This window comes from Epinephelus moara, chromosome 7, assembly GCF_006386435.1.
Source record: "Epinephelus moara isolate mb chromosome 7, YSFRI_EMoa_1.0, whole genome shotgun sequence".
NCBI lineage: Eukaryota > Metazoa > Chordata > Actinopteri > Perciformes > Serranidae > Epinephelus > Epinephelus moara.
Genome location: NC_065512.1, coordinates 22,203,022 through 22,229,284, shown reverse-complemented (window position 1 = coordinate 22,229,284; position 26,263 = coordinate 22,203,022). Strand labels below are relative to the sequence as shown.

The window sequence follows — 26,263 nt, the reverse complement described above, 5'->3', positions numbered from 1 at the left end:
GAGGCAGAAATGCACAGGCATTTACTCTGATGATTTAAGTTGAGGGGGGAGAACACCCATCAGCTTTCTGCATTTAGTCATTTTTTTTTTCTTTTTAAACATGTTCCTTCTGTTTGCCCAAACCACCTGTGCCTGTCGCAACTCACCAACAAGGGCTATAAAAAAATCAGTAACTCTTAGATGACTTGGAGATGTGCCCAGACTGCCACAGTGGATGAACAAATGACCTGGAAGAATCAACAAATTTAAAAATCGTTGTTGGATCTCTTTTTATGAGCATTGACACGACTTTTCTTGCACCCCACCCTCTCTCACAGTGTGTCCTCTGTGTCTTTGTCATTGACAGCCTTTGTTTTGTTGTCAATCTCATGTGTGGCAAAGCGCTGTCTGCTACACTTGCCAATGCACATGACAGTTCCTTTTAATAGCATCCACCACACAAATTACAGTTTCTGTAATGGCATTTTAATTATCAAGCCAAATTGTAACTTCCTTTTCATGTTCAAATATATGGAAAAGGCGATGTTCTCTGCGGTCTTACTCATCTGTGTCGGCAGCATGTTCTATCTGAAATGCCACCAACATAAAATTATTTTTAGAGCGATGACGTCTGGGAACAATGTTGTAGTTAGAGCTTTTATAATCGTGTGCAGCAGCTCATATCTTGACATTATGGCTTCTGCGGAGTAATCTGAGTACTCCAGATTAGGGCTGCCCCTGACAAAGAATTTTCCTAGTCTTACATATCACCTTGGGTTCGTCCTTCACCTTCTCAAAATGATCCCACACTTTGGATTTCCTGCCCGACATGTTATTAACTAGCCTGTGTAATAACAGCAGATACCGGTCCTGATAATTAGGGTCGTACACATGCTGCGTATTTAATCACCTGGAAAACAAAAGGTTGGGCGTTGGGCACTACTCTTGTGCCTTTTTTGTAACGTGACTTCAGTCTTACTGCCAAGTGTGGCCTCTTCTTGTGTCTGTCCTTTCAAATTAAATTCCCCCATGGTCCAGTCAAATAGGTTTTGATTTATTTTGGCAAGGCACAACTCCTAATAGAGTTGAATGTTTTTGTCTTTTTATTCCTGCAGCTGAGCAAACAATGAAATCTAATGACCTTTCTGGTCGACTAATGTTTGCTCGACTATTGGGGGCAGCTCTACTCCAGATCATGTCTCAATTGTCCTGTTGATGCAAAGCTCCAAGTTGGAGTCATCCCTAAAGTACAATTGCTTTTGGCATACCACTTGACACCAGTTTGTTTTAGTTTTTTAATAGGATTTCTTATAAAAAACAAAAAGGAAATTCCCGCAAAATTGCAAGACAAGTACATTTCAGCCAAGGAACATTTGATTAAACTGTTTCTCGGTGAGCACAGAATCACAAGCAGCTACAGTGTGCTGGTACAACATGGAGGTCACCGCGGTGTGACCCGTCATCGGACACATGGAGCCAATAATTAATTAGATCTGCAACAGAAAACTACATTTTCTAAGAACCCAACTTCTGCAACAGTATTTATTCGGCTTTGACCTTAAATTCCATGTCTGTGTATACACCCGCAGCATGTCAATTTGCTCTGGATAGAGGAACTTGAAGAATCATTTTAGCTGCTCTGCAAGTTTTCTTGCTCTAAATGCTTGTAATGCCGCATTATTAATCCTGGCAGAAATGGTGTTCTATTGTAAACTTGCTTTTCCATTATCTGAGAGTGAATGATGTTTCACATTTCTGTTTGTGGCCTCTTGTCACATTATCAGCTTATGCAGTATAAAAGCTCTGGTACAGCTGTGGGTGCTAAAGCAATTTTCTCCCTGTGATTCACCTATAGCGATGCCTGCAGCTGTACACTCTCTTACCTCAGCAAGCCACTTTACAGTATTTTTAAATGCCTTTCTCTCCAGCGTGATTATTAGAATTCTGCTATTGTAGCATGACGCTGCAGCCAGTTTCCTCAAACCTTAGTATTTTAACAAGGTGACTTTGTGGCAGTTTTTGTAAGTAATTGCACTGCGTGGTTCCTTCAGGTCTGGTCACACAGCCTGTTCTGAGGCCTGTTCTCTTCGCTCACACCTCGGGCCTGCTTCTCTGTCCCTGCTGCTGCAGAAATCCTTTAACCTCTGCTGTCATTCTCCCACTGCGCAGCGGTGTCGCGCTCTCATTGGAATGGGTCTGCCACACTGCGGTGAGGATGCAGAGCTGTCAAGCCTCATTGCCACTTAATGAACAAACATATTTCTGTAAGATTCTCATCTTTGGTTAAGAGGGAAAGCCATCTGCACTGGTTATGCAAAATGGATCCCAACATCACAAATGAACATGCAGCCCCTATCTTTCCAGGCCCAGACCCAAATCACAGCACTACCAAAACACACTTTACCACAGACTCACACGGGCGGCACTCGAGTTAACGAGAACTATTAAGGATAAGATCTCAAGTCTTAATTAATAGTGGGATTTGGACACTCACTACCAAGGATTAGGCAGAGATTGCTCTGATGTATTGCTCAAAATTATTATTCTGTCACATAAAGGAAGGTGCTGAGTTACCAAGAGTATTCATGCACAATTTCACGCATCACTAGCACTGCACCACATTATCCTAATTTATCACATGCGGCATGTATGATGTTGTAGGTTCCTCGTTTTACGTACAGGAGGTGAAATGATGCATCTGTTCAGGTTGCACGGATGGTAAATCTCAGATGACACGAATATGCGTTCCTCTCCAGTAATGGCGGTTAGAGAGATGTCATCACAAATCTTTGCATATGTTTTGTGAATAGTAGGGACAAATGTAAATGTGACCTAGCAAACCACACTAGCTACAAATGGCAGTGTGTGTAATAGAGCTGTACCAAATGGGTTTTTTTTTAACATTTGAGGCTTTTATTGAGGTTTTAAAATGAAGCCTCAAATATCTGTCGTCAAGTTTTATGACATCATGACCCTAAACAAAATGAAAAATCCTTGAATAAAATCCTCAATTTGAATAAACTGATTTATTGGATTAAATTAGTTACTCTTTTTTTTATTATTAAATCAACTTTGTTATATAAATCGTCAGTTGCATCAGCAGAAACACATGTAGGCAGCAGGCTAATCCAATAAGGGATTATAATCACGCCCTTAGGCTAATAGCAACATTATGGTATGACAGAAATGGTGGCCAAGCAAATGCAGATATATAGTATGATCTCTTTTTTTGGAACAACCCAAGTTATTTACATAGATTTTTGTAATTGTGGTTATGAATGTAATTTATGTTGCTGTTAGATTGCAGCTAGACCGACCTGTAAATACAGGTGCGTGCCTCTCTTTGTGTGCAACAAGCTGGAGAACAAACCATTTTTGACCACAGTTCAAGTGCTGTTTTTGACAGGCTAAACACCAACAAATGTGGATTGAAGTTCTTTCTTTTTGAAATAAACTTTGACTTTTGCACTTTACAAAGCTAATATTAGTGTTGCCTAATCTATATCTGCAAATGTGCAGAAACACTGGGTTTAAACTGAGACATGGGAAAGAAAGAAGTTGCCCAGATTCAATTCAATTCACAGGCTGATTTAGAATTTGAATGCCAATGCCATGACTGATTTGAAATATTTGATACAGCCATTGTGTGTTACATGTGTTTGGAACACACAACTAGATAGCAGTAAGCAAGTGGAGTGATGTGGAACAAGATGTAGATGTCGAACCTTTTTCCTGCCATAAATTTAAGCGGACTATCCTCACTGTTCTTAGTAAGGGAAGGAACCACCAAACTTGAGCAAACATCTTTATAATAGGAATATTAAATGCTAAGAACATTTTTTTTAGGTTCAGTAACTTGCAAACTTGTAGCAAAATGCAATTCCAACAATATTTCATTTTGACTTGAGAGAAAATCTTCCAAAATCAATCATGACATTCATACACCCAAACCTGGCCAACAAAGCATTAGATATTCATTAAAAGTGTATCGAATAATGTAGTCAAGTTCCCCAGAATTTAAGGTTGTTAGCAGAAATACACGCCAAGGTAAAAAGCTGGGTACAGTATATGCCGGCTCGTGTTCACATTTTCTGTGTGTCTATTTGAATGCACCTTTTGAGGGAGGGAAACAACAATTCAAGAGTTTGCTGGTTGACCAATCATTGTATGAAATATGTTTGAAACCAGTGCAGTGCAGAAAGTCTTTTCCTTGCATCACAGACAATCCGTCTTATCACGGTTGAAGAGCTTGGCTCAATTGGCAAGTTTGTGTTTACCACAGAGTCAGCAGCCTCTCTCATGGATGGTTTCTACTCAAACACAAAAATTCCGTCTTTTGGAACTGGTCAAGATTGAAACATTTATTTTTTGAAGAAGGTAAATACGGGACATCCAGTACAGCAGTGATATTCAGCTTACATGTAGGGTGCTGGGTGGCCCTCTGACCATTTTCTGATACACAATAAAAATAAATTGATTCTGTCTTGCATATAAAAGCATGAAAGTAGAACTTGTTTGTTTAAAAAAAAAATGTGGAAGGGAAGGATCCCCTGGACCCTTAACAGAGGTCCAGGCTAATTACTTATATATTAATTATTAATGTTTGTTAATGAACTGGCCCCTGGCTGCCTCCTGTCGTTTTACAAAAAAAAGGCCCCCAGTCAAAGCAAATTGAGTAACCCTGCAATAAAGTGTATCTCCCAGGCTGACTGCTTTGGTCAGGCAGATAAACACTTACGGTGCTGCCTGCCACAACACCAAATTCCATTCTCAAACGTTGAGAAACTGAAAAGAAAAGAAAATTTAAAACGAAAATATGTCACTTTTTAATCTGGTTTGATGTGCTGTGAAAGCCGAGGAACACCAGTACCAAATGCCAAGATTTGAATTTCCAGTAAAACAAAATTATGACTGGTGTGCTAACTACATGCCAAATTAATCAGAGCACACTCGGCTAAATTGCCTCCCAAGTTACAACATGACCGGCTGCTGACAGGCAATGTAGCATTTAAAAGTTGTTTTTTGTTAAAGTGAGTTTGGTGCAGTGCTCACACCACACACGTGCCAGGGCGACATTACATCACTTCCACCCAACTTCACGGAGAACAATGAGAGTAAAACAACACCACTGATCTGTTTCAACCTTTTATGCTCTGGTCTAGCTTAGCTATAAACTTTAGGTTACTTGCATAACCCCAGTTCTCAGAGTAGCATAAGTGAGATCAGCATCAGTTAGCATTTTCTGTGCTAAATTCAAGTATACTGTATATTATTTAATTGACCTTACATGGTGGTGTAGCAGGGCTGTATAGAGTGCATGTGTAAGTCAGTGTATGTTAATATAGCTGTATGACATTTGGGGTATGTGTGTGCGTAAGCTCCCCCTCTTATCTATGCTGCACCAGCGTCTATGTGCTGAACCAGCAGCGGGCAGGAGCCACTTCAGGCATTTCAGATGGGTCTTGTATTGTCAGCATCCATAAAGATGACAAGGGAGCCTGTATATTGGTAGCGTGGTCTGCTGCCGTGTGTCATCTGTTTCTTTAGGGCCCATCTGAGGACACAAGGGGACAGGATCTGATTCAGCTCTGGGTCTACAAGCAGATCAGGCCCAACAGGCACATTATAATGGCAAATAAAGGCGTTAGAGGCCTTGTTGGTACAGTAAAGTCGGCCACCCATTGTCTCTGTCCTCCCTTTCCACACTAAGCCTGGTAGCGACCAAGGCTACGCCCTCATCCATTAAATAAGCATAGGCCTTGCTTAACGGTCATTAATGCTGTGCTCAGTCTGACTTGGTGGATCGTTACACTGAATAGATGTGTCCCATTCTGTGCAGGGGCCAAGCATGGAAAGTGCAATGAGTTACACGGAGCAGTGATTGCTCTCTCTCCATGGCTAATAGGAGCCCCACTTGTGAGTGTGATTCTTGTCCCTGTTTCATCAGACCAGGGCCCGTTTTGGTATATAGTCCTGCGCTATCACAAGCTAATTATAGATATTCGCTATATCAAGGAGTTGCAAAGATGAAGGAAAGTCTTTTTAAATGTGTGAAACTTTTTTTTTTTTTGCAAAGAAAAGCCTGAGATTGTGATTGTAAAGAGAAGCATGGCAGTAATCCTCAATGTCACCTGAAAAGCGAGTAAACTCGGCATGACAGAAAGAGTGCATTGTTGCGTCATGGCTATAGGATCAAAGAGAGGCCACCTGACCTGTGCTATCCTCCTGCTTCTCAAAAGTATGTGCCATCCTCACTGATGGAAATCGTGTTTCAGTTTTTAAAAATAAAGGCAATTTATTGAAAACAACCATATAAAAGAAGTATATCACTGCTAGAAAGATGGTCTTTTCATAAAAGTAGGCCGTCTCTGCAGTAAAAAGATACAAATACTTTAAATTTTGAGCTATATGACCAGAATAAAAAGGCTGTGGTATTTACTTTTGCTGAAGAGGTAGAAAACCTGTATCTTCCTGAATGTAATGCGCCGCATTGGTTCCTTAAATGCTCATACTGGTGAATGACTTACTGCGAGCTTAGCCTTTTTGTTGAGTTTTTGGCACCAGTGTCAAATAACAGTTAAACATTCAGTGAAAATATGTTTCTGAAAACATTTTAGACAAGAACTAGACTAGAGAACTAATCCCAGATTTATCAGCCTGCATTTTTTACAATACAGGGAACAGTATGACGCCCACTTCCTGTTCACAAATTCTTGTAATACAGCCAAACAGTGCACTAAAATATGTTTATTAAAAACATTTTAGGCAAGAAAAAGACCAAATGGTCTGAGTTTGAGTGAGAGAGGAAGCAGCTGGTCTCTCTCGATCCACTTCTATACTCTTTGTGTCTGTGGTGGCAAGCGCAAAAATGCGAAAGTACAATCTGCAGTTCCAGCAGCAGCCCTACAGCCAGCAAAAATCCACTGGATGACGTGTTTCACTGCTGAGCTGAGAGATGAGCAGGAGGATCAGGGCGCTGGTAGGATGAAGGGACGTTTACCACAGTTCATTTCCACACACTGCCCACATTATGATACAAAGCTAGCTGGAAATCTGTAAAGTATCCCTTTAATGTACATATTCAGAACAGGGCTGCAAAAAGACCTGGTTGACACAGCTTCATGCAGGAAGCCTCACACTTCCTCCATGCCTTGCTCCATAGTAAGAAAACAGCAGGGTCGGGGCGAGCACGTAGGCAGGATGCCCGCCCGCTATAGCCTCGGAGCAACTCTGAATATCAGTAGTGACAAGAGACCTTAGTGCCTTATGGTTGCAACAGATGTCTCTCTCTGCTGCGCTTGATCAAGATCACAGACCGTCTAATCAGCCAGATTGAAGGCCAGCCACACTTTGTGTCAAATATTAAGAAAGGCATAGCTGTTTATTTCTCTTGTGCCTTGCATGTACGGCCGTGTAATGAGAAGTGCTGCCTAAGATGAAGTTGCCAGACTTGACGAGGTGACACACTGCCAAACAAAACAATTGGATTATGAGCTTAAAAGAAAGAAGGCACAGAAATGGTGGGCCAAGAATAGTTGCATTTGCAGACGCAGGAAATCTCTGTCTCCATTTAGATGGTAAACAAAACAGTTTGTTCTGTCTATCTGTGTGTTTTTTTTCCCACAAGCATCTGCTGCATATTCATACATGACAAGCACAGTGTAACTCAATAAGCTTTACACATGCAAGATTAATTGTATCATATTGTTGTATGTAGGGGTGTTTGTTTGGGAATGAATGAGAATCCATATGTCCATTTGTATTTATCAGTCCCTCCAGGATTTTGCAGGCTCTTTTTGGGATTGTCGCGGCCAAAAATGCCCAATTTCACGGCAGCTTTTCTAAAAACTTACAATGTTTTTTTTTTTTACAAGGAAATTGCAGGAGCAAGTGCAAGAATAGTTGCTTTTTATGTTTAATTCATTGAAAATCAAAGGCATCTTGTCCAAGTGAGAATAAAACCGCACTGTTCTGAGTTCGTAATTCATACTACACTAAAGATAGCACTAACCATGCACCATTACCTTGATTCTTTCAGCTCTTTCATTAGATCTAGGTGCAACAGCCTCTGTCATGATGACTTTTCTTGTCTGTTTCAACATGTTTCAGCCATTCCTGAATTGTGTTGCAAAACAGCTAACCCCTGCTTTCATGCAGAACATCAGAGATTAGCCTTGCTTGATCTTTAGCTGTAATTTTAGTTTGTAAATGTGAGATGTGCGTGTTGCATGGTACATGTTCACAACTAGGGGTGGGGGGAAAAATCGATACAGCATAGTGTTGCTTTATTTTTGTGTGACAATAACATATCAGTGCCAAGTATCAATTTTTATTATATAAATTACTAATGTTACAAATTAAACTTTAGGTCGCCTACTAGAATATTATAATTAGTTCACTAGAGACGCTTTCATTCATTCATTTTCTGAAACCACTTATCCTGTTAGGGGTGGCAGAGGGGGCTGGAGCCTATCCCAGCTGACATTGGGCGAGAGGCGGGGCACACCCTGGACCAGTCATCAGCTTATAGCAGGGCTGACACATAGAGACGGACATCCATTCACGCTCATGTTCACACTTACAGGCAATTTAGAGTCACAAGTTAACCTGCATGTCTTTGGACTGTGGGAGGAAGCCGGAGTACCCGGAGAAAACCAACGCTGACACGAGGGGAACATGCAAACTCTGACAAAATTGCAAGGTTGGGCAGAATTTACGGGGATTGGTTGAAATTGCATTAATTGTTGCAGCTGAAATAATTGAATGTTCAATTTTTCTCTCTCCTTCCTGTGTAATCTGTATGTGTCCATATGGATTATACCCCTCTCTTGTCACTCTCACCTTATGTTCTCTCTCCTGCACGTTGGTGGCAGAATCACACACTGGAGTAATTCCAGATTTGTATCGAGTAGACTGTGTTTGGATCATCTCTCCCTCTGTATTGCTCTTGCTCACCCTCTTGTCACTATTATTCGATGTCCTCTCTCTCTTATACAGTGAAGGTCTAACGTTAAGTCATATCCCTTGTTTCCACCCAAAGTCATTTTATTACCACAGCCATGTAAATGCTTACAAGATACAGGCGTCTTTTGTGTGTGCAGGATGGTGTCACAATAGTTCAGTCTTTAGACTTTCTCTCATGGGTGCCAATCTGCCGCCAATCACTGCTACATTGTGCATCACTTAGTTCAGCCCTGGGGCTTGGTACAAGAAGAGTCCATATTGTTTGTGACCTTCAGGCTCTGTGTGCATTTCTGCAAGGAGTGTGTGTGCAGGAACAAGTGTTCAGATCTCACCATTTCTTGCTAAAAACAAAAAAACCCTGATGTTTTGTAACAGCCAATTTCCTAAACTGAATGCTGTCAGAAACAGCCCATGAATTGAATATGTCCTTATCCCCTCGACGGTCTGCACATAGGTGTTGCAGAAATACATCTCAGTGTTTTGATTATTCACACTGAGCCACATCTGTCTCGAGAAAAGTAAGAATGGAAATGGGGATGATTGTTTGGAATGAAAGGTTGAAATTGGCAATTTTCATGCAACAAAATCTCTCAGTGGGGGTTATGTGTCACACAGAAGATTGATGGCTCATTTATTCTTCTAAGTAAATCAGTGTTGTGGCCACTCTATCTCTGTCCTGCTCACGGAGCTGTATCTGCACTCTGTTAGCTTGTGGGTGTGTCTTGTATCAGAAACAACCAGACGTAGGGATGATCCCTGCTATTTCTGAGGGAGACTGCATCTTAACACTGGCCTGTCCTGGGCGATAAAATGATTGGGATGATCTAAAAGTGAAAATGTAATTTACTCGATCATATACAAGGGAATTGCGCTGCGTTCTTGCGTGTTCCTCTAATAGCAAATGGCAGCTCATGTGAATAAGTGAATATTCAACCAAAGATAATGACACTGACGGGAATAGTTTTTCTAATTATATAATTTGTTTGAAGTCCCCCTAAAGACAGGTTTTAAAGTATAGATACTCTGCTATGGTTAATATTTTGTTTAACATGGTTTCCCCTCATAAAACATAAAAATAGCAAAGGGGCTGGAAGCAGAGCTACTCTTTCTCCCTCATTCAGAAATTCTGGATCTGACCTCAGGCCCTGCCTACCACCGCTTCGTGCACTATGTTTCGCTTTACTCCAGTGCTAAAACAAAGTGTGGTCTGGTGGGTCTGGCTATGGGAGATCGGTGCCAGGTTGACCGGTGAAAAGGCAGCAGGCATCAAGAATGCTAGCGTTAGCATTAGAGGAAACATGGGCGAGATTCTGCCACACATGTCTGAGCCTCAGTCAGACCTAGACTCAGATGAGAAGTCTGTTTTGTTTCAAAATTGGCAACTAGCAAACGTATCGGAATGATAAGAGCATGTAGCATCTTCCATTTATTTATGTAGTTAGCTTCTAGGCTATATGGCAGTGACTGACACAGCCATAGGAGTTTGTGAAACACACAATAATATCTATATCCAGGGTCTGGTTTTCATCCAAAAACTGCACATTCCTCCATGTTTGCTGTCAAAACTTTCACTATGCTAATGCAAACTCTGCTCTCTGTACTGACAAGTCCGCTCTCAGGTTTCCTTGCTGGTGTTGACGTCTGTTCCCCAGTCGATTTGCGTTTCCTGTATTCGACAGCGATTGTCTTTCGTTTTAGTGACCTAATCTAGTCACCTAATCTAGTTTGCCCGGAGTATGTTTAAATCTCAGATGTAAGGAAAGTGCTCAGGCATCGTTTGCTTCAGTAGAAGAATGTGAAAACACCTCTGTAGTGAAAAACTTGGCAGAGATGCGGGTGTCTTGGCACATTTTTCAACCACATCAACTATCACCAGTACTAACTAATGGTCTTCCTCAGTATAATTACTCACAATTGTTGGTTTATAACAGCTAAAGCAAAGTTAACATTTTCTGCTGTTGCCTCACAATAACAGCTTTCAAGCAGAACCCCCTCCCTGCAAAGCTTTTATTGGAAAGCAGCTCTTGAAAAGACATTTTATTTGTCATGAAGATCAGCAGTGCTTTGTTAGCTGCACTGTTGTTCAGTAAAAATTGATTTTACACATCAAGATGTGGATACATTGTGCACTATTTTGTCATTGGATTTGGTTTAAATGCTGCAAAAGGTGATGTTACCAGAGGATATAGCCACTGGCAATGACTGCAGGCTTTTATACTGGTTTGTGCAATCCAGCACACCCCCACCTTGTAATGAAGGTAAACAATAGTTCCTCTGCACCATGCTGTCCTCTTTAGTATATTAATACCATGTATATTCATTTCACCATCAAGCATCAGGATAACAAATATTTTCTTTTGGATAATTGAAGGTCTGTTGTATCTTATTTGCATACACGCAGCACAAGATGTAATCAGGGTTGCTCATGGCACTGCGCAGGTATCTCAGCCACATGAAAGAATGTCATTAAGGAAAAAGGACTGAGCAGGTTCCCCTCCTGCATGCTCCCTCTCACTGCAGTTAAGCTTCACATATCTACAGCTGAGGTAGAGGAGAGGAGAGCGGTGGAGGGTTTAAAGCAGCGGTTTGGGGGAGGGGTGAGTAGAGCGTGTCTACAATGTGAAAGGAAATTTCAGTGCACCCTCAGGGAACATGGGAGAGGAGGTGTGAAAAGTAGGCTGGTCTTAGTGTCGTGGAGTGACTAAACTTCCTCAGACAGGTCACAAAAGAGGCTGAGGGTTGGAGTGTGTGTGTGTGTGCCTGTGCCTTAAAGCGGCTGGCTGTGATTGTAATTGACCATGGTAATGGACATTACATGGGACAGCTAAGGATAGCAGGCGAGGATCCTGCCATCTGTACATAGAGTCATGGTGAGTGGGGCCTTTTTGCAAGAAAAAACCTGAGTGTTGGCTCGCAAGTGAGGATATTGCCATGGTAGTGGTGTGGGTGACCATAAAGGTATTTCTAAGGCATGCAAATGAGTGTGTGTGTGTGTGTGTGTGTGTGCATGTGCAATCATTTGTCTGTGTACAAAAGGCCCTGTGTGTGTCTTATGAGTGTCATGATGCAGTGCTTGGAGCTAGAGAGCTGTGCAAGTAATAGCCTCGCTCAGGCTAGATAATTAGTCAAATGCTGATTTCTACTCGACTCCCATAGGAACAGTGCCACCAAGGCTAAATATCACCCACTGAAGTGGTGCTTATCTCTCTGTGTGGGCTGGAGAAATGGCAGTACCATATAGCCCGTGTGTGTGTGTGTGTGTGTGTGTGTGTGTGTGTGTGTGTGTGTGTGTGTGTGTGTGTGTGTGTGTGGGAATGTGCATGCTCTCTATTTTTTAAGCTACTTTTGATGTAACATTTATATCTGGAATTAGCTTGTTCGCAGTGTGTTTAAGCCCCTTTTTTGTGTCATCATTAACCCAACATGCCGCGATGAAGCACAATGCTGTTGAAGCTAGCTGTCAAACTGTCAACCTGCCTCCCTCGTACTGACTTCACATTTGTCATATCGAAGTATGTAATGCTCACTGTGATGAGAATGTGTTCCTGACCTTCTGTCCCATGTCTTTTTTTCTGTTGTTGTTGTTGTGTTTATGCACAGGAGCTCCAGTTTGAGCGGCTAACCAGGGAGCTGGAAGTGGAGAGGCAGATTGTGGCCAATCAGCTGGAAAGATGCAGACTCGGGGCCGAGTCGCCAGGCGCTGGTAGCAGCAGGTAATGAGAAGCTGCACATACACACACACACAGACACACACGCGCACACAGAGCCACAATCCAACACATGGCGTTTTCATCCTTCACAGCAGTGACCGTATTCCATAGTGTAACCTTATGGCACAGTGATGGAGCATCCCAGTGAGCTCAAATATGATTGGACTGTAAATCTAAAAATGTCCCCCTCCTGTCCTGTTATTTAGAAATGGAAAGAACTGCTCCGGTGTTATCTAAAGCTGAGCTCAGACTACAGGAATTTTGGGCCAATTTATCCCTGATTCACACCTCCAGACAATCGGAGGAGAAATACAGTCTGGGACCTTGGTCAGTACTGATGTTCGGCCCAGATTATTTAGTAATGTGAGAGGTTTACAGAACCAAGGCTGCGCCCGACTCAGAATTATGTCAGTGGAATTAGATTTAGCTGTATAATATGAATAGTCAACATTTTTGTCCATATAAAGTTTGAACAGGCTCAGAGGGAGCTTCACTGAGACAGTGGCATTCATGTAGCAAACAAGCTAACTATGCTAAAGACATATCAGAAATGTGCAACAATAATTTTTGCAGACGCTAGATATCAAACAAAAGCCAGAGACTGTGTTGTATTAAGTTGCTGTGAGCTGTACATTCACCACTTCTAAACAGAGGAGAGAATTATCTTAGAGCCTTAGGGTTCAAAGCCTCTCCTCCTCTGTGCCGCTGCATTGTGTCCGCACCTCTCTGTACCAAAAAGTAGCGTGAAAGTCAAGAGCACTCATTCCACAGCAAAAACTGGGGACCAAAACATCCCAGAAGTACAATGCACAGCACACTGACTAGAAGACAGAAAAATGACTGCTCAACTTGAAGCAATCTCAGTCGAGTGAGGTGTCTCTGACTGATGATTCGAATCTCTGATTTTCAAGGGGCAGCCTGACACAGATCCAGTCATAAACCTCGCAGACTGCTCGCACACTCATCAGTTCGCTCCAGTAATTTTAAACATCTCGGATATAAGGAGTTAAAATCTGGACAATTGCAGTTATGATTGCATTAGTACAGAGCAGCTGACAGTGATGCCGCTAAACATTCTCGCCCATGAGGGTAATGTTGGCTATCATACTGCTGTTGTTAGATATTAAAACTGACAGTTAAAATCTCACCTTCAGTTCTCACTGAAAAATGGACAACCCATCATTACCCAAATGTTTTCTCATCCAGACTCTTTTAGCCTCCTGCTTTTGTTTTTTTCTCAGTCCAAAGCATTTTTTAACATTACTGCAAGTTGTCACACCAGATCAGTCTCCATTTTGTTTAAAGCTGCTTCTCCATGTGATCACGTGAGGTGGTGCATTCATGCTCCCTCTGGCACAATAATCTTAATAATATCATGCAGTCTTGTTGCGTATGCATGTTTGGGGTTAAAGAGAAGAGCAAAGTTTCTCCTTATGTCCGTGATGCAACCGGATTTCAAAATCGGTCAGGATTTTAAAACTCCTGTAGTCTGAGCCCAGCTTCAGCTTATCAGAAACTCACTTGTGTCAGTTAGCAATTTAAATGTGCAGGATTTTGTACCGGCTAATTGAGTCAAATCGCTTTTATGTAAAGCTTAAATGAAAATATAAAAAACTGTCTTTGTAGGCAAAATATTAAGCTGTAATGTTTATCAGTAACAGAAGGTGCATGTGTTTGTGAACGTGCATGATAGTGGAGTGTTGTTTGCTCAGTGAAGCGCTGCTGTCAGCGTTGAAGGAGTGTGGAGCTTCTGAGTTTGTTCTGGGAACTCATTCCCATTTCATCAGCTAAGACACTAGGCTGCCTGATCATCACACCTCAGTGACCACACATTCTGTCCTGTCTGCTGTGGCTCAGACATGTCAGGTTCATTTGTACAGCTCAATACCACGTACAATATCCCAATGGGCTTCACAGAGCCGCTGTGAAGAAGAGTTGACACCAGTCTTATATTATAGCGTGGCTTGACGGTTTACCTCAATAGGATACGGAGATGCAGTGATACACAGGAATGCTGTTGGTACTGGCCAATAACAGCTATATGAATTAATAACGGTAGCTGGCAAGAAAAAAAACTATACTGACAGTAAAATCCTGCAGAATAAAAACATCAAGGTCAAGGTTTGAAATGTGTGCGTGTTTTGTAACATTCATTCATGCATCACTGTTTTCAGTTGTAGTTCCCCTTATTAAACAAGTAATATGTGACTCGCTTTTGGGTCCAGTTAAAAATGGAATTTCTTATCATGGCAAGGGAAATTATAATAGAGGTTAATAGACTGTGACATTTAAGAGATTGTTCAATGGTCAGATTTTTCAGGCAGTATTGATATGATGGTTCTTTGTTTCTTTGCTTTCATGAAGGCTAGAAGTTTTGATGGCACAGTGTAGTGTTGTACTGTGTGGGTATTTTACTAATGATTAACCATTATACACTGATTTGTAGCTTTTAATGTGTTATGTCTCTGAGGACAGTTTATGATAGCATACAAGGTTGTTGTTGATAATGGTCAGATTTTGAATTAAACATAGTGACCCAATATGGTCATGGACACATGTGACTACATGCTAGACGGCTTTTACATTGGCAATTATGGCCGTGCTGAGTCAAACCATGCTACGTTGATAGGGGTTTACATTACCAGTTTAAATGCGCCAATTTGCGCCAAGTCTCTGGAGCCAGGCCAAAATGTGCCCGACCCCCTCTAAGGCGGTTGCAGTGACATCAGATAAACTTCATCATCATTATTCAGGCGACAGTTCAGTGACATGTTTAAAAAAAAAAACACTAGCCCTGCTTACTGGAGTGAGACGACCGTGCATTCAGAAATATTCCAAGCAAGCTGGAGGGAATTTGGCATGTGTTAGTGCAGCGCTGAGAGAAAATTTAAAAATGCTGACATCAGCACTAGAAAGTTATTGACCACAATAACACCTGCAGGGCAGACAAAAAAATTTCCGTTGACTCACAAGCACGTCACAGATAAAGACACACCTTCAAGTGGGAAGTCCTGCAGGGCTTTAACATTGGCTCTTTCGGCCATGCTGTGTCAAACCATGCCATGATTTCTGTTAAAACATGCCAAACCACAGCCTAGATGGATCATCTTAGGACTTGGGCCAAAAACTCACCCAACTGCCTCCAAGTGGGTAGCAGTGACGTCTTGCCAATTGCAGCCAACACCTGACGATCCCCTTCTGATCCTCAATCATTCGTATGTTGCAAGACTCAACTCCTGTCTGTCCATGCAGGAGATAGAGAGGGAGAAGAGTCTCTCTGCGTACAGCTGTCAGTGCTTCAGTAGCTTCTAACTGGATCTCTGTGGTGTGGAGTTTAGTTTCTCTCCTACGTCCTGTTTGTACTTTCAGATAGCTGCTTTAAGCTGTATAGGAGTCATGTTAAGTTACTGCTGATGAAAACCCAAAATTTCCTTATGTTTTTTGGCCTTTTTTGTGAAAAATTTATAGGAAATGAAATGTGTCAAACACTGAGTCAGAGGATCTTTGTTAGCAGATATTCTGCAACAAAAGCAGGTCTACTAATATCGCAGGGAGGTAGAGTACATGCAGAAACAGCCACAGTGTGGTGTTAGATGAACAGCTTGAGACAACAGGCTTGTACTGCACCTCTGCAAACAGCTCATCTCCAACAGGTAAACCTCTTTTATCTGTTGTGCTGAGTGATGGAAAAACACTCACAACAAAGAAACAGGGGACCTTTACCTGTGGATCAACCCACTGCTTTTAAATATCATCGACTCAAGACGAGCCATTGTCAGTCAAAGACACGCCTTTAAGTGGGAAGCCCTGCTGTATGGAGATGCAAATCCCTGCCACACTGGGCTGACACGCCGAGCCAAAGACTCAAGCTAAGCCAGCACATGTGAATGGAAGTGGGCTCTTTGTGAATCCCTGACCACTAAGGGACTGCCTATTAAACTGGAGCATTGATTTAAGCATTGTCAATTACTAGGATTATGAAGGGGGTTTTTTTCCTGACCATGGTGATAAAACATTACACCCCAGTAGTTAAGTCATTAACCACCATTTAAATAATGTTTTTTCCAGTGTACCCTTACACTAGATGGTTATTGATATTGAGAACGTCCTCTTATGAGACAAACAGTAAGATAAAAGGTACTGATTACTTGGGTGACATACTGGAGGCTTGATGATTACCCAGACTACAGTAAGGGCCTGTTGAGTCACAGTTTATCCACTTAGCTCAGCTTGACAGTTTCTTTTTGCTCCCTCGCTCCCTGCTGTATTTATAGCCCTTTTTAAATAGGAATTGTGCAAAACGGGGGGTGCAGCGAAATGCCGCCTACCTACTTTTGTTCATACAGAATGTGCCTTTTTTGGGGCAAAGGGGGGGCATGAGCAAGTAACAAAACGTGTAGCTCAGTGACGTACTCCGAGGGAAGCCGCAGCTGGTCAGTCCTTCGGCGATTCTCTCATAAGTTGGCCCGTCCTTCACCGTTCCCGTCATTTTACGGTTAATGGCCTCTTCGTTTGCGAGGCCAAGGAGGGCGCGCAATTCCATATCTCCCCAGTTGCTCATCTTTACAGTGACTTTCAGGTTTGCGTTTCCCTCTTGCTACTAGCTTCTCATTCCTGCTATCAGCTGTTTCCTGTTAGTCCACCGCCAGTGGGTCGCACGTGCGGCATCATCAACAGCTCCTCCCAAAAGTCATCAACAGCCCCTCCTGTGGCGGAAGGGTGCCTCGGTCTTTTTAAACCAAAAAAGGTTCCGCCAATATGTTTACCTCTACGTGGCGGAAAATTGGGCACCTCGGATCAACTCGCCAATTGGGCTCTGTGTGTCTAACCGCTCGCAGCTTGCCGGCAAAACGGCCCAACATTAACGGAAAATCTAGCAGTGTAAAAGGGGCTGAAGATTTATTACTGTTTTTAAAAAGTGCCTGAGTGTCCAAAGTGTTTATATAAAACAATGAATGCTAATGTCATTAACTAAGGCTACCAGGACCATCCCATGCCAATACGTCTGAAAACATAGACGTGTTATTTGTCCAAACATGGTCGCCCTACCATGTTTGAGCAGTTATTTGTACTAAAATGGGCCGTGATACATTTTGGTGGAAGCAGTATTTGGATAAATGACACTTGGTGTGAATAGAGGCTGTAATAGCTCTCTGTGATCTCTTCTGGCTGTGTGATAATAAGCCCTATGCCCTTACATGATGCGTCCTTGCACTCCAGCCTGCAGACCTACAAAAAACACCCACCTACTACCAGCAGATTGCCGTACTTAGAAGTAAGAGTGTCAATTTCCCCTTTCTCCCTTTTTAGATAGAGGTGCAGGTAAAGAGCAACTTCGAGTGCTGCCAAAAAGGTCTGGACAACAGCTCTCTGAAAATACACAGCTGAGCTATTTACTTTCATTTCCTCTTTAAGAAGTGCTGTGTTTTAGACCTCAATTTTAGTGTAGCCAACAACGCCAGCGATCGTATTTGGAGATATAAGCAACTTGCTTTCATGTGGTTATCCCGTGGTCGCTCACTTGCTCATGACATTTAACAACCTGAATGGCATCTCAAGATTAATTTTAGAAGAAAAGCAAGGGAACCAGGTGGTCTTTCTTTACTCAATATAATAACAGCCTCCAACATGAAAGGGTTTTTTTTGTGTGCGCAGTCACAATAAAAATCAGCAGCCAAATCTGTTTTGTGCAGCGTTAAGCTCATTGTCATCAGTCCATCATTTGCAGGTTAACATTTAGCTAGCCAAAAGAAAAAATGATAATGAAAATATATTTTTCACTGTAGTTGTTGGATCTAATAAGCTGAATGCCTGCAGAAATTGAGCACAGGTTTGACCTCTAATAAGAAGGCAGTTGTCTACCAAAACAGTAACCATACTAACTAAATTAGCTGTTAATTATGAGCTTGTTGTCTCTACTAGGTTTTTAATCAATAAGATATTTTGCCCTTACAAGGTCATTGCAAAGGGTAATTTTTAACAATGGCTTTGTACCATCTTGATACTGAAGGATGATCAGTATTGAGTCTGATCCTTTAAACTTGTGTTTTCATAACACAGCTACACAGCAGACACCACAGAGAGAAAGTAGGTCTGTATTCTATTTAATTTCTCATATAGTGGCAGGCTAATAGGAACAGGTCTTTATTTTCCTGCTTTATAAATTCATTTTAGAATAAAGAGATCATTTTGGTAAGAAGCCTTTTTATGTGCCCCTCTTTGTTTTGAAAATTGGCTTAAAAGTAGTTCTTTGTTAAAAAGAGAAACTCTTGTGTCAGCATTAGACGTGGCTGTTGTGACTGGTGTTGTTTGAAAAGCCGAGGGGGAAGTAATTTTCTCCTTTTTTTGTAGACATCTTTAGGTTGCCTTTGTATGCTGTAAAATGCCTACTCTAGTAGGAGCACTTGGCTGGTATGTGTGGGAGTGAATACATAACTTGCTGACATACACAGTGTGTGCTCTGCGTTGGTTTTTGAAAGAATCTTACTCCTCCTGACCAGACGACCTGTCCTAAGAATTAAGTGATTCTTCATTCCTATTCTGAATAGAGATATGTTTTAATTGATTTTGCCTGTTTCCTAGTAGCTATCATTATTTTATCATAGCTTGATTGTCCGTCTGTCTGTCAGTGCAACTTTTTACCGCCAGATTTTTGACACATTAGCTGTCAGAAAGGGGAGGACACACCTCAGCCCCTGCACAAAGCTGATGAAAGGCAAAATATCATTAAAAGGCACTTGTGTCTTTCCTACAAATCATTTGTCAGAACTTCAATACTCGCTTCCAGCTGTTTGGCTTGCATTGCCTGTTGCAGTCCCAAAGGATAAGCTGATTATTTCAAAATATATTAACTATTAACTACTGCCATTAACTTATTAATAGACACAAAAGAAAATAGCCCTTTTCAACTGAAATACCCCTAAGGAACGTAGGAACCATTTTTGGAATTCAGGCACTTAACTTGTGTTTCAACTGGAAAAAAACGGTCTAAATTTAGTCTGTCCCACAAAAAGTCCCTACCTCAGGGGTAGTACTGTACTTTCTATTAGTGTTAGAAAGCACATATCACAGCATATCGCCATTAAAGCTACAGCTGGCAACTTTTACAAAAATAACTTTGTCATAATTGCTGAAACTGACACTATATTTGGATAATGAAAAAAAAATCATATTCCTCTGCTTGCTAATAGTGCTTCTTATGGCATTACAGCATGTGAACAAAAGCAACCAATTACAATTGAGGAGTCTATAAAGACCTGTTTCCACCAGATTATTTTGTTATGGTATCTTTGGAACCAAATGTAACCCTTCAGACATGGTACCTAGACCCTAGCATTTCCACCGCAAACAGTAGTCTTAAATGTGGGCGGGGTTGTTGTCACTCACTGCTCTGTCCAGCACTCACCGTATTTCTTTCTTTATCAGTCTGCACCTCGTTTATCATCCACAGAATGGGGTTGCACGCCGACATTTCAGAACAAAATAAAAAAGGCTGCAGTGAGAGTCTCTCTTGATGGGATATTTAAAAATAGCAGGTTTGTGCATTTAATTCTTCCAAGGCCAGCGCAGGGATTTAGTGTCACTGGAGCCCACAGGAACTTTGCTCCACAATGTTTTTTTTTCTCCAAGTAAGGATAGGGACATATGCAGTTTACATAACCTGGTCGAAATTAATATATATCTTTAAACGCTGCTTGAAGATCCAATCATTACTAAAAGTGTCTGTCATCCAAGAGAGACAATAAAAACTAATGAAATTGTCAAAGTTGTGACATTGAAATTTAAGGTGTGCTGATGGATTCAGGACGTCAACTCATGCATTGAGTAACATTACACTTAAACATTCCACCTTAAAAGTTGCCGGCAGTCGGCCCAGTGAATCAAGATATTTTTTCTCAGTCTACAGCTGCTGCGAAAGGCATCATTTCATTTTAAGTCTCAAAACCAGCCACAACTCAGCCCTGAGCAGAGTGACCCTCCACTGTTGACCAATCAACGGACTGCAGCTCCACCTTTTAGTACCAGATCTGTGTGCTAGGTACCCCAACAGAGGGGTGACTAAAAAAGGAAAGGCAGGGAAACGGTTCCATTGGTACCATCCACAACTTTTTAGGTGGAAACGGGAAAAAAAGTGTACCTAGCTAAACTGTACTGTACCGTACTGCTCAGTGGAAACGGCTTAATACAGATGTCGGTCATGTTGATCACTGCTCGAGAACTGAAACTGTCCAACTAGGCAGCACTGCACAAATAGGAATCAAGATTCTGTTACTTCATTGCCTATTTCTCACCTCAGATGTTTTTGAAACACATTCGAGCGTACTATTTAGCTGTATAATGAGAAAGCTTGTGACCAGACAGTCCCAAGGTGCTCTGTGTGGATGTAGTGACAGTTTTAGCAAACATGACAAAGTTATTTCCGTTAAAGTTACCAACTGTGGCTTTAAACGGCAGATTGTTGCTACTTAGTAGTTTTCAGGATCCCTCTCCGCCTCTGCATGTCTGTGGTGTGATTTGTGCAACACTCTTTGTAAGTTACAAAGAACATCACTGTGTCTCTGTTATTTCTTTGTGTGTGAAAATTGCACTTGGTGATTTAATTCCTGGGTTTAGTTCCTAAGACTGTTCAGTCAAAAAGGCCCATCGTCACCAATGAAGTGACATTTTGTCTGACAGTGCTGATAGCGGATAGAGTGTTCATGAAGAGCCCACTGTTTCTTTTTTTACCCTGCCCTTGTGTTCAAGTCACTAAAGAGCCCACTGTTAGGTGGTTTATGTTTTTAGTTGTAGCAGAAAGATCAATACAGTTTCTTTTTCAGTTAAATTTTGAGCTTTGATGTAATGATTTTGGATACAAGCCAAAACAGCTATAAGTAGTAAAGTGCTTTCCTTTCACCTTGCTTTACTGTTGCCACAGAGATTCGAGTATTTTAAGGTCTTTGGCATGCAAATGGCCACAAGACCTCTCAGAAACAGGTGAGTGTTGAATAGTGGGCTAATAATCAGGTCTGTTCAGCAGAAGTCTACCTTTGTTATCCAGGTTTTTATAATATTATTCCAATAACAAGCCAAGTTTCCCATTTACATGATGTTTCAGAAATCCTGTTACTGCCAAAAGATATAATCACATGTTTTAAATAAGTGTAAATGCAGCCACTTTTCCCACCAGGGGACCAGTGGACTTCTGCCACCTCCTGGGGATCTTATAAAGAAAACATGCAACACCATTTTTACACCTTTAAAGCTAAAGAAGGACAAATGAAATGGCTGTCACTGGACATTTGTGTGTGAATGGAGATTAGCTTCAACCAATGAGTTCACACCACTAGGCTCAATGGCTCAGCTGGATGACGACAGAGGTGAAAGCACACTCAAGGGTTCTGATGGGAGTCATTACATTTCATGACACCTCCAGAGTTGACCACCCCCTTCATTTCTACGAGCATACAGGGTGGTGGTTATCAAACTTGACCCCTGGCGAAACTCCTAAAAGATGCAACCTCCAACCAGCCATAGGGGTTGATGGGAAATAAAGTGTCCTGTCAGGGTTAGGCCTGTTGTTTATCAGCATTGGCAGTTTTACAATCTCTTTACGCTGCCTTCACCCAGCCAGCCGGTCGGCATGCAGCACGCATGGCGCATCATCATTATGGTCGCCATTCTTCTACTTCATCTGCCATGGTTCAGTGGAGCACAACTCGCCCCAACTTCCTCTTTTTAATTGCCTGCGTGCTCATTAAAATTCGGAGAGCCGTGCTTCTTAAAGCTCATCGACTCTCACCTTAGATGGAAAAATAGCAGCAGTTGCAACATCGAGTGCTTGATAGTAATAACCAGCAAACAGAGGATATTAAAAAGAAAAAGGGGGGAACACTGCTCCGAGGTGTCCTGCTTGGCCTCTGTTTGTCATAATAACCAGCCTTGGAAAAATGGCTTTGAGAAAGTGAATGGCTATCCCTTTTGTCAGAAAGTGTTTTCCATGGTACGTACATGAGTTGTAATTATTAGGTGACTATTAAGATGTCTCGCATGGCTGTTCTGCTTTTTTCTTTCTGCAGCAGCCTTGACTGTAAGTTATCATTAGAGTGCAATGCCTTTGCTGCACGGTTACAATGAATTTACTTTTCAGAAAAGTATGTATTTATAGAAAGAAAATAAAAACGTATGTAGCATTCAGTTAGGGTTTTTTTTTCTTTCTTTTTTTTTTTCGGCAAGGTTTCAAGTTATATTTACCATTTACGTTTTTATATTCCTTCAGTTTGCTTCTTTACAAGCATCCTAAGGTAGGATTAAAGATGATAAAAATGGGACTCAGTGTTCTCTTGATCATGATCAACTAGTATTGATCATTAACTAAACAAACGTAAATTCAATATCTGTTGTTCTTGTTCCGTATTTTAACTTTCACAACAGTGGGAAAGAAAATATTTGTGAAACCCAGATCTGAAAGTAACTATAAATACTTTATTACACAGACTGCATCAGTGCTCTGTTCACACTAGTACTTGGAAGAAAAGCTTTCAATCATCTAACAAGCCAAAGAGCAAAAAGAGTAGCAAACGTACTACAATATGTACCGTGTAATTTTCTCCCTGCTTCCGTCTTACCCCCTGGAGACACTTTCATTGCAGGAAACTGTGTAATGTTCCTGTTGTGAAGGTTTGGTCAAGCATAAGATGGATTTATACATCATCGTTAAAGGGTTATATTGTACTTCTAAAAGCCAGTTCATACTCCGCTTGTCCACAATGGAAGTGCTACTATAGAACAGCGTGCAAGCATATCTTGCAAGGTCGTTGGCGTGATGAGCTGCGTTATCCTCTTAGACCAGGTGGAATCACAGCGCTTCGGGTAAGCAATGTCAAATTTGTCTGTGTGTTGTTAGCACGGCTAGCAGCAGCAGCCGTTGTTCTGTGCAGGTTAACATCCAAATGTTTGAGTTGAATGTGGTTGCGCATTGCTCCAGTCGAGTGATTATATGACAGTTTTTTCTGACACAGCCTACATGCTCCATTGTTTTCATTTCCTAGATCAAAGTAATGCCAAACCGCGCTGGTTTTGCGAAAGGACATCTCTCCAGTTTCCAACCGCGCTGTTTTAAACATCCAGTCTACTCAAGCATTACCGCAGGGAGGGGGACTGCTGTCTGACGGCTCTGTAGCCCCCACTAGTGGCAGGCGGCTGCATGACAGTTAAGCGGCCTTGTACACAAATAAAACACTAATTGGTTTTACAGAGTAATACTTCTGGTGCCGACTAGCAAGGGGGCAGACGTTTAATCGTTTAGACGACTAATCATGTGCATCCCTAGTGTCGAAGTGACCACTTTAAGTCCACAGGTGTCCACGGAACGCAGAAAGTATGTTGATTATTTATAGTTACATGTGCAGACTCCTAAGCTACACCATAGCGATACTGAAAGTAAATACATTTACAACTTTTTTATAAATCCAAATATGCAGTTGCCAAAGCAGACCTGTTTTCTCTATGATGAAAAATGGCAGAAACACCATTTCTCCCACAGCCGCTCTTATTTGGTGTGATGGGATACTTCCAGTTTTAGTGGGTTCACCCGTAAAACTCCAGCTAACCGTTGGAGTTTGCATCTTTTTGTGGCTTTCCTGCTGTGTTCAATGGATGCCCCAGGCCAAAAGTTGATGAGATGGTGCATCTGAAGAAACAAAATCAGTTCAGTCCCAATGGACAGCCATATTCTGCCGGGTGCTTGGTCTGGTGCTTTCCTGGTCTGAACTTGTCATTAGGTATGATCCTTCATCCACTGACCCAGGACGTTTCATCATCAATCTCCCACACACTGTCACTGTATCCTTTATGTTTTTGCTGCTTGGTATCCCTCAGTGTTGTTGGCAGAGTCACAAACTGTGATCGCTGTCTGGCTCGACCATTATTCTCCCGCATTATTCTCTGGAGACTGAGGATCTCTCTGAGATTCTCTCTGTGCTGGAATAAACACGTTAGGATCATATTCGGATGTCAGGACAGTGTGAGCTTGTACAGTGAGTGTGTGTGAATATACTGTATGATTACCTCTGATTTTACTCCTGGAGCCTGCCTTACCTGTCTGTGCTCTGTTTCTACTCCCATCAGGATGTGTTCCCGGCCTTTTGTACTTTTAGCCTAGCATGTTTATTAAAGCTGCAGGTGGAAAAACACCTTCCAGTAGCACTTTTATAAGTTTTTGTTGTTGTTGTCAGTGTTGATGGGTCCTCAAAGACACTAGCTGTCACCAAAGGCACCTTTAGGTCTTGATAAACACAATGACAGGAATGGACTTTACATCTGAGTCGTTAGATCTGCTCTTAGGTGGTATACTCCGGACCTTGCTGTAGTTTTATCTCAAACACAGTGATTACCGTCTGTGACCCTGTTGTGAAAGGCCCAAGGAAAGAGTACACAAGGCCGAAAGTTGTCTCTTCCAGACAATTTCACTCATGTCCATCACTTCACTGTCTCTCTGGTTTGTAGTGCATTTATTAACTCTTTTTTTCCTTCTCCTGTTTCCCCCCATACAGCTCATCTGAGAAGTCCCTGCCTTGGAGAACTGCAGGTATGTCAAACTCAAACACTAAAATGATTTGATCCCCCATCCTAACAAAATCTGTTTTTACCGTCCACTTTTACCATCTGCATTAGCAGTCAGGTCATAATTGGTGTTTTCTACACTCAAGCATTGAGAATTATGCGTGGTGCAGTATTTGTCACAAAAATAATGTGGAACAGTGAATTACTGCTCAGTGCTCACTCCATTGTGTTTTACTGCAACATAGTAGGGTCACAAGTGCACCTACTATCTCAGGGATACTTTTTGCTGTGTCATTCAGTACCAAAACACAAAGCCTTATTCAGATTATCTTTATGGGTTTGAAGCAACCTATGGCTCTCTATCTTTTGCATAAAGTGAGCTTACATTCACAAAGTATTTATTCATTTCTGTTACTACACCGTTTTGGACCTATTAAAGAAATATTTCACCCCACAAATGATCATTTGTATATCAATTACTCACCTTGTATTATAGTGAATGTATGAAAAAAAACAACAGTTTTTCATTCATGCCTGCAGTGAACGAACAATACAAAAAACGGAGAAAATTCTTGATGAATCGAAGTAAAGGGGACCCCATTTTACAACAGCAAAACTATAGCTCCGTTTCCACCAAACACTCTCGGTATGGTACCTTTTGGAACCCAAAAGTAACCCTTCAGACATGGTTCCTAGACCCTAGGTGCATTTAGCGTCTCCACTGCAAACAGTACCCTTAAATGTGGGTGGGGTTGTTGTCCTTATTACTGGTGACAGAGGGAAGTCTGCACCGCGTTATCGTCTTCAGAATGGGGTTGCACACCGACATTTTCAGAAAATAAAACAGGCTGCAGGGAGAGTCTCTCTCAATAGGATATTTAGAAATAGCAGGTTTGTGTCTTTCTAAAGCAAGCTCAGGGGTTTAGTGTTGCCGTAGCTTTTTTCCCCCCCCCGAGTGAGGATTAGAGTATATGAAGTTCACATAATCCGGCCGAAATAAATATATACATATATATATATATATATATATATATATATATATATATATATATATATATATATATATA

General features: G+C 41.6%; 1 protein-coding gene across 5 annotated transcripts in view; it reads left to right on the top strand.

Moving 5' to 3' along the window:
• Positions 1-26,263, top strand: part of pkp4 (plakophilin 4) — a 119,587-nt gene that overhangs the window by 31,662 nt on the left and 61,662 nt on the right. For 4 of the 5 annotated variants that reach the window (XM_050048648.1, XM_050048647.1, XM_050048646.1 and 1 more), the window contains 2 exons: positions 12,544-12,656; positions 25,187-25,221. In XM_050048648.1, coding sequence (XP_049904605.1) covers positions 12,544-12,656; positions 25,187-25,221 — 148 coding nt within the window. Of the gene's footprint in view, positions 1-11,779; positions 11,814-12,543; positions 12,657-25,186; positions 25,222-26,263 lie in introns of those variants that run through there. The other variant, XM_050048651.1, reaches the window with a different exon arrangement.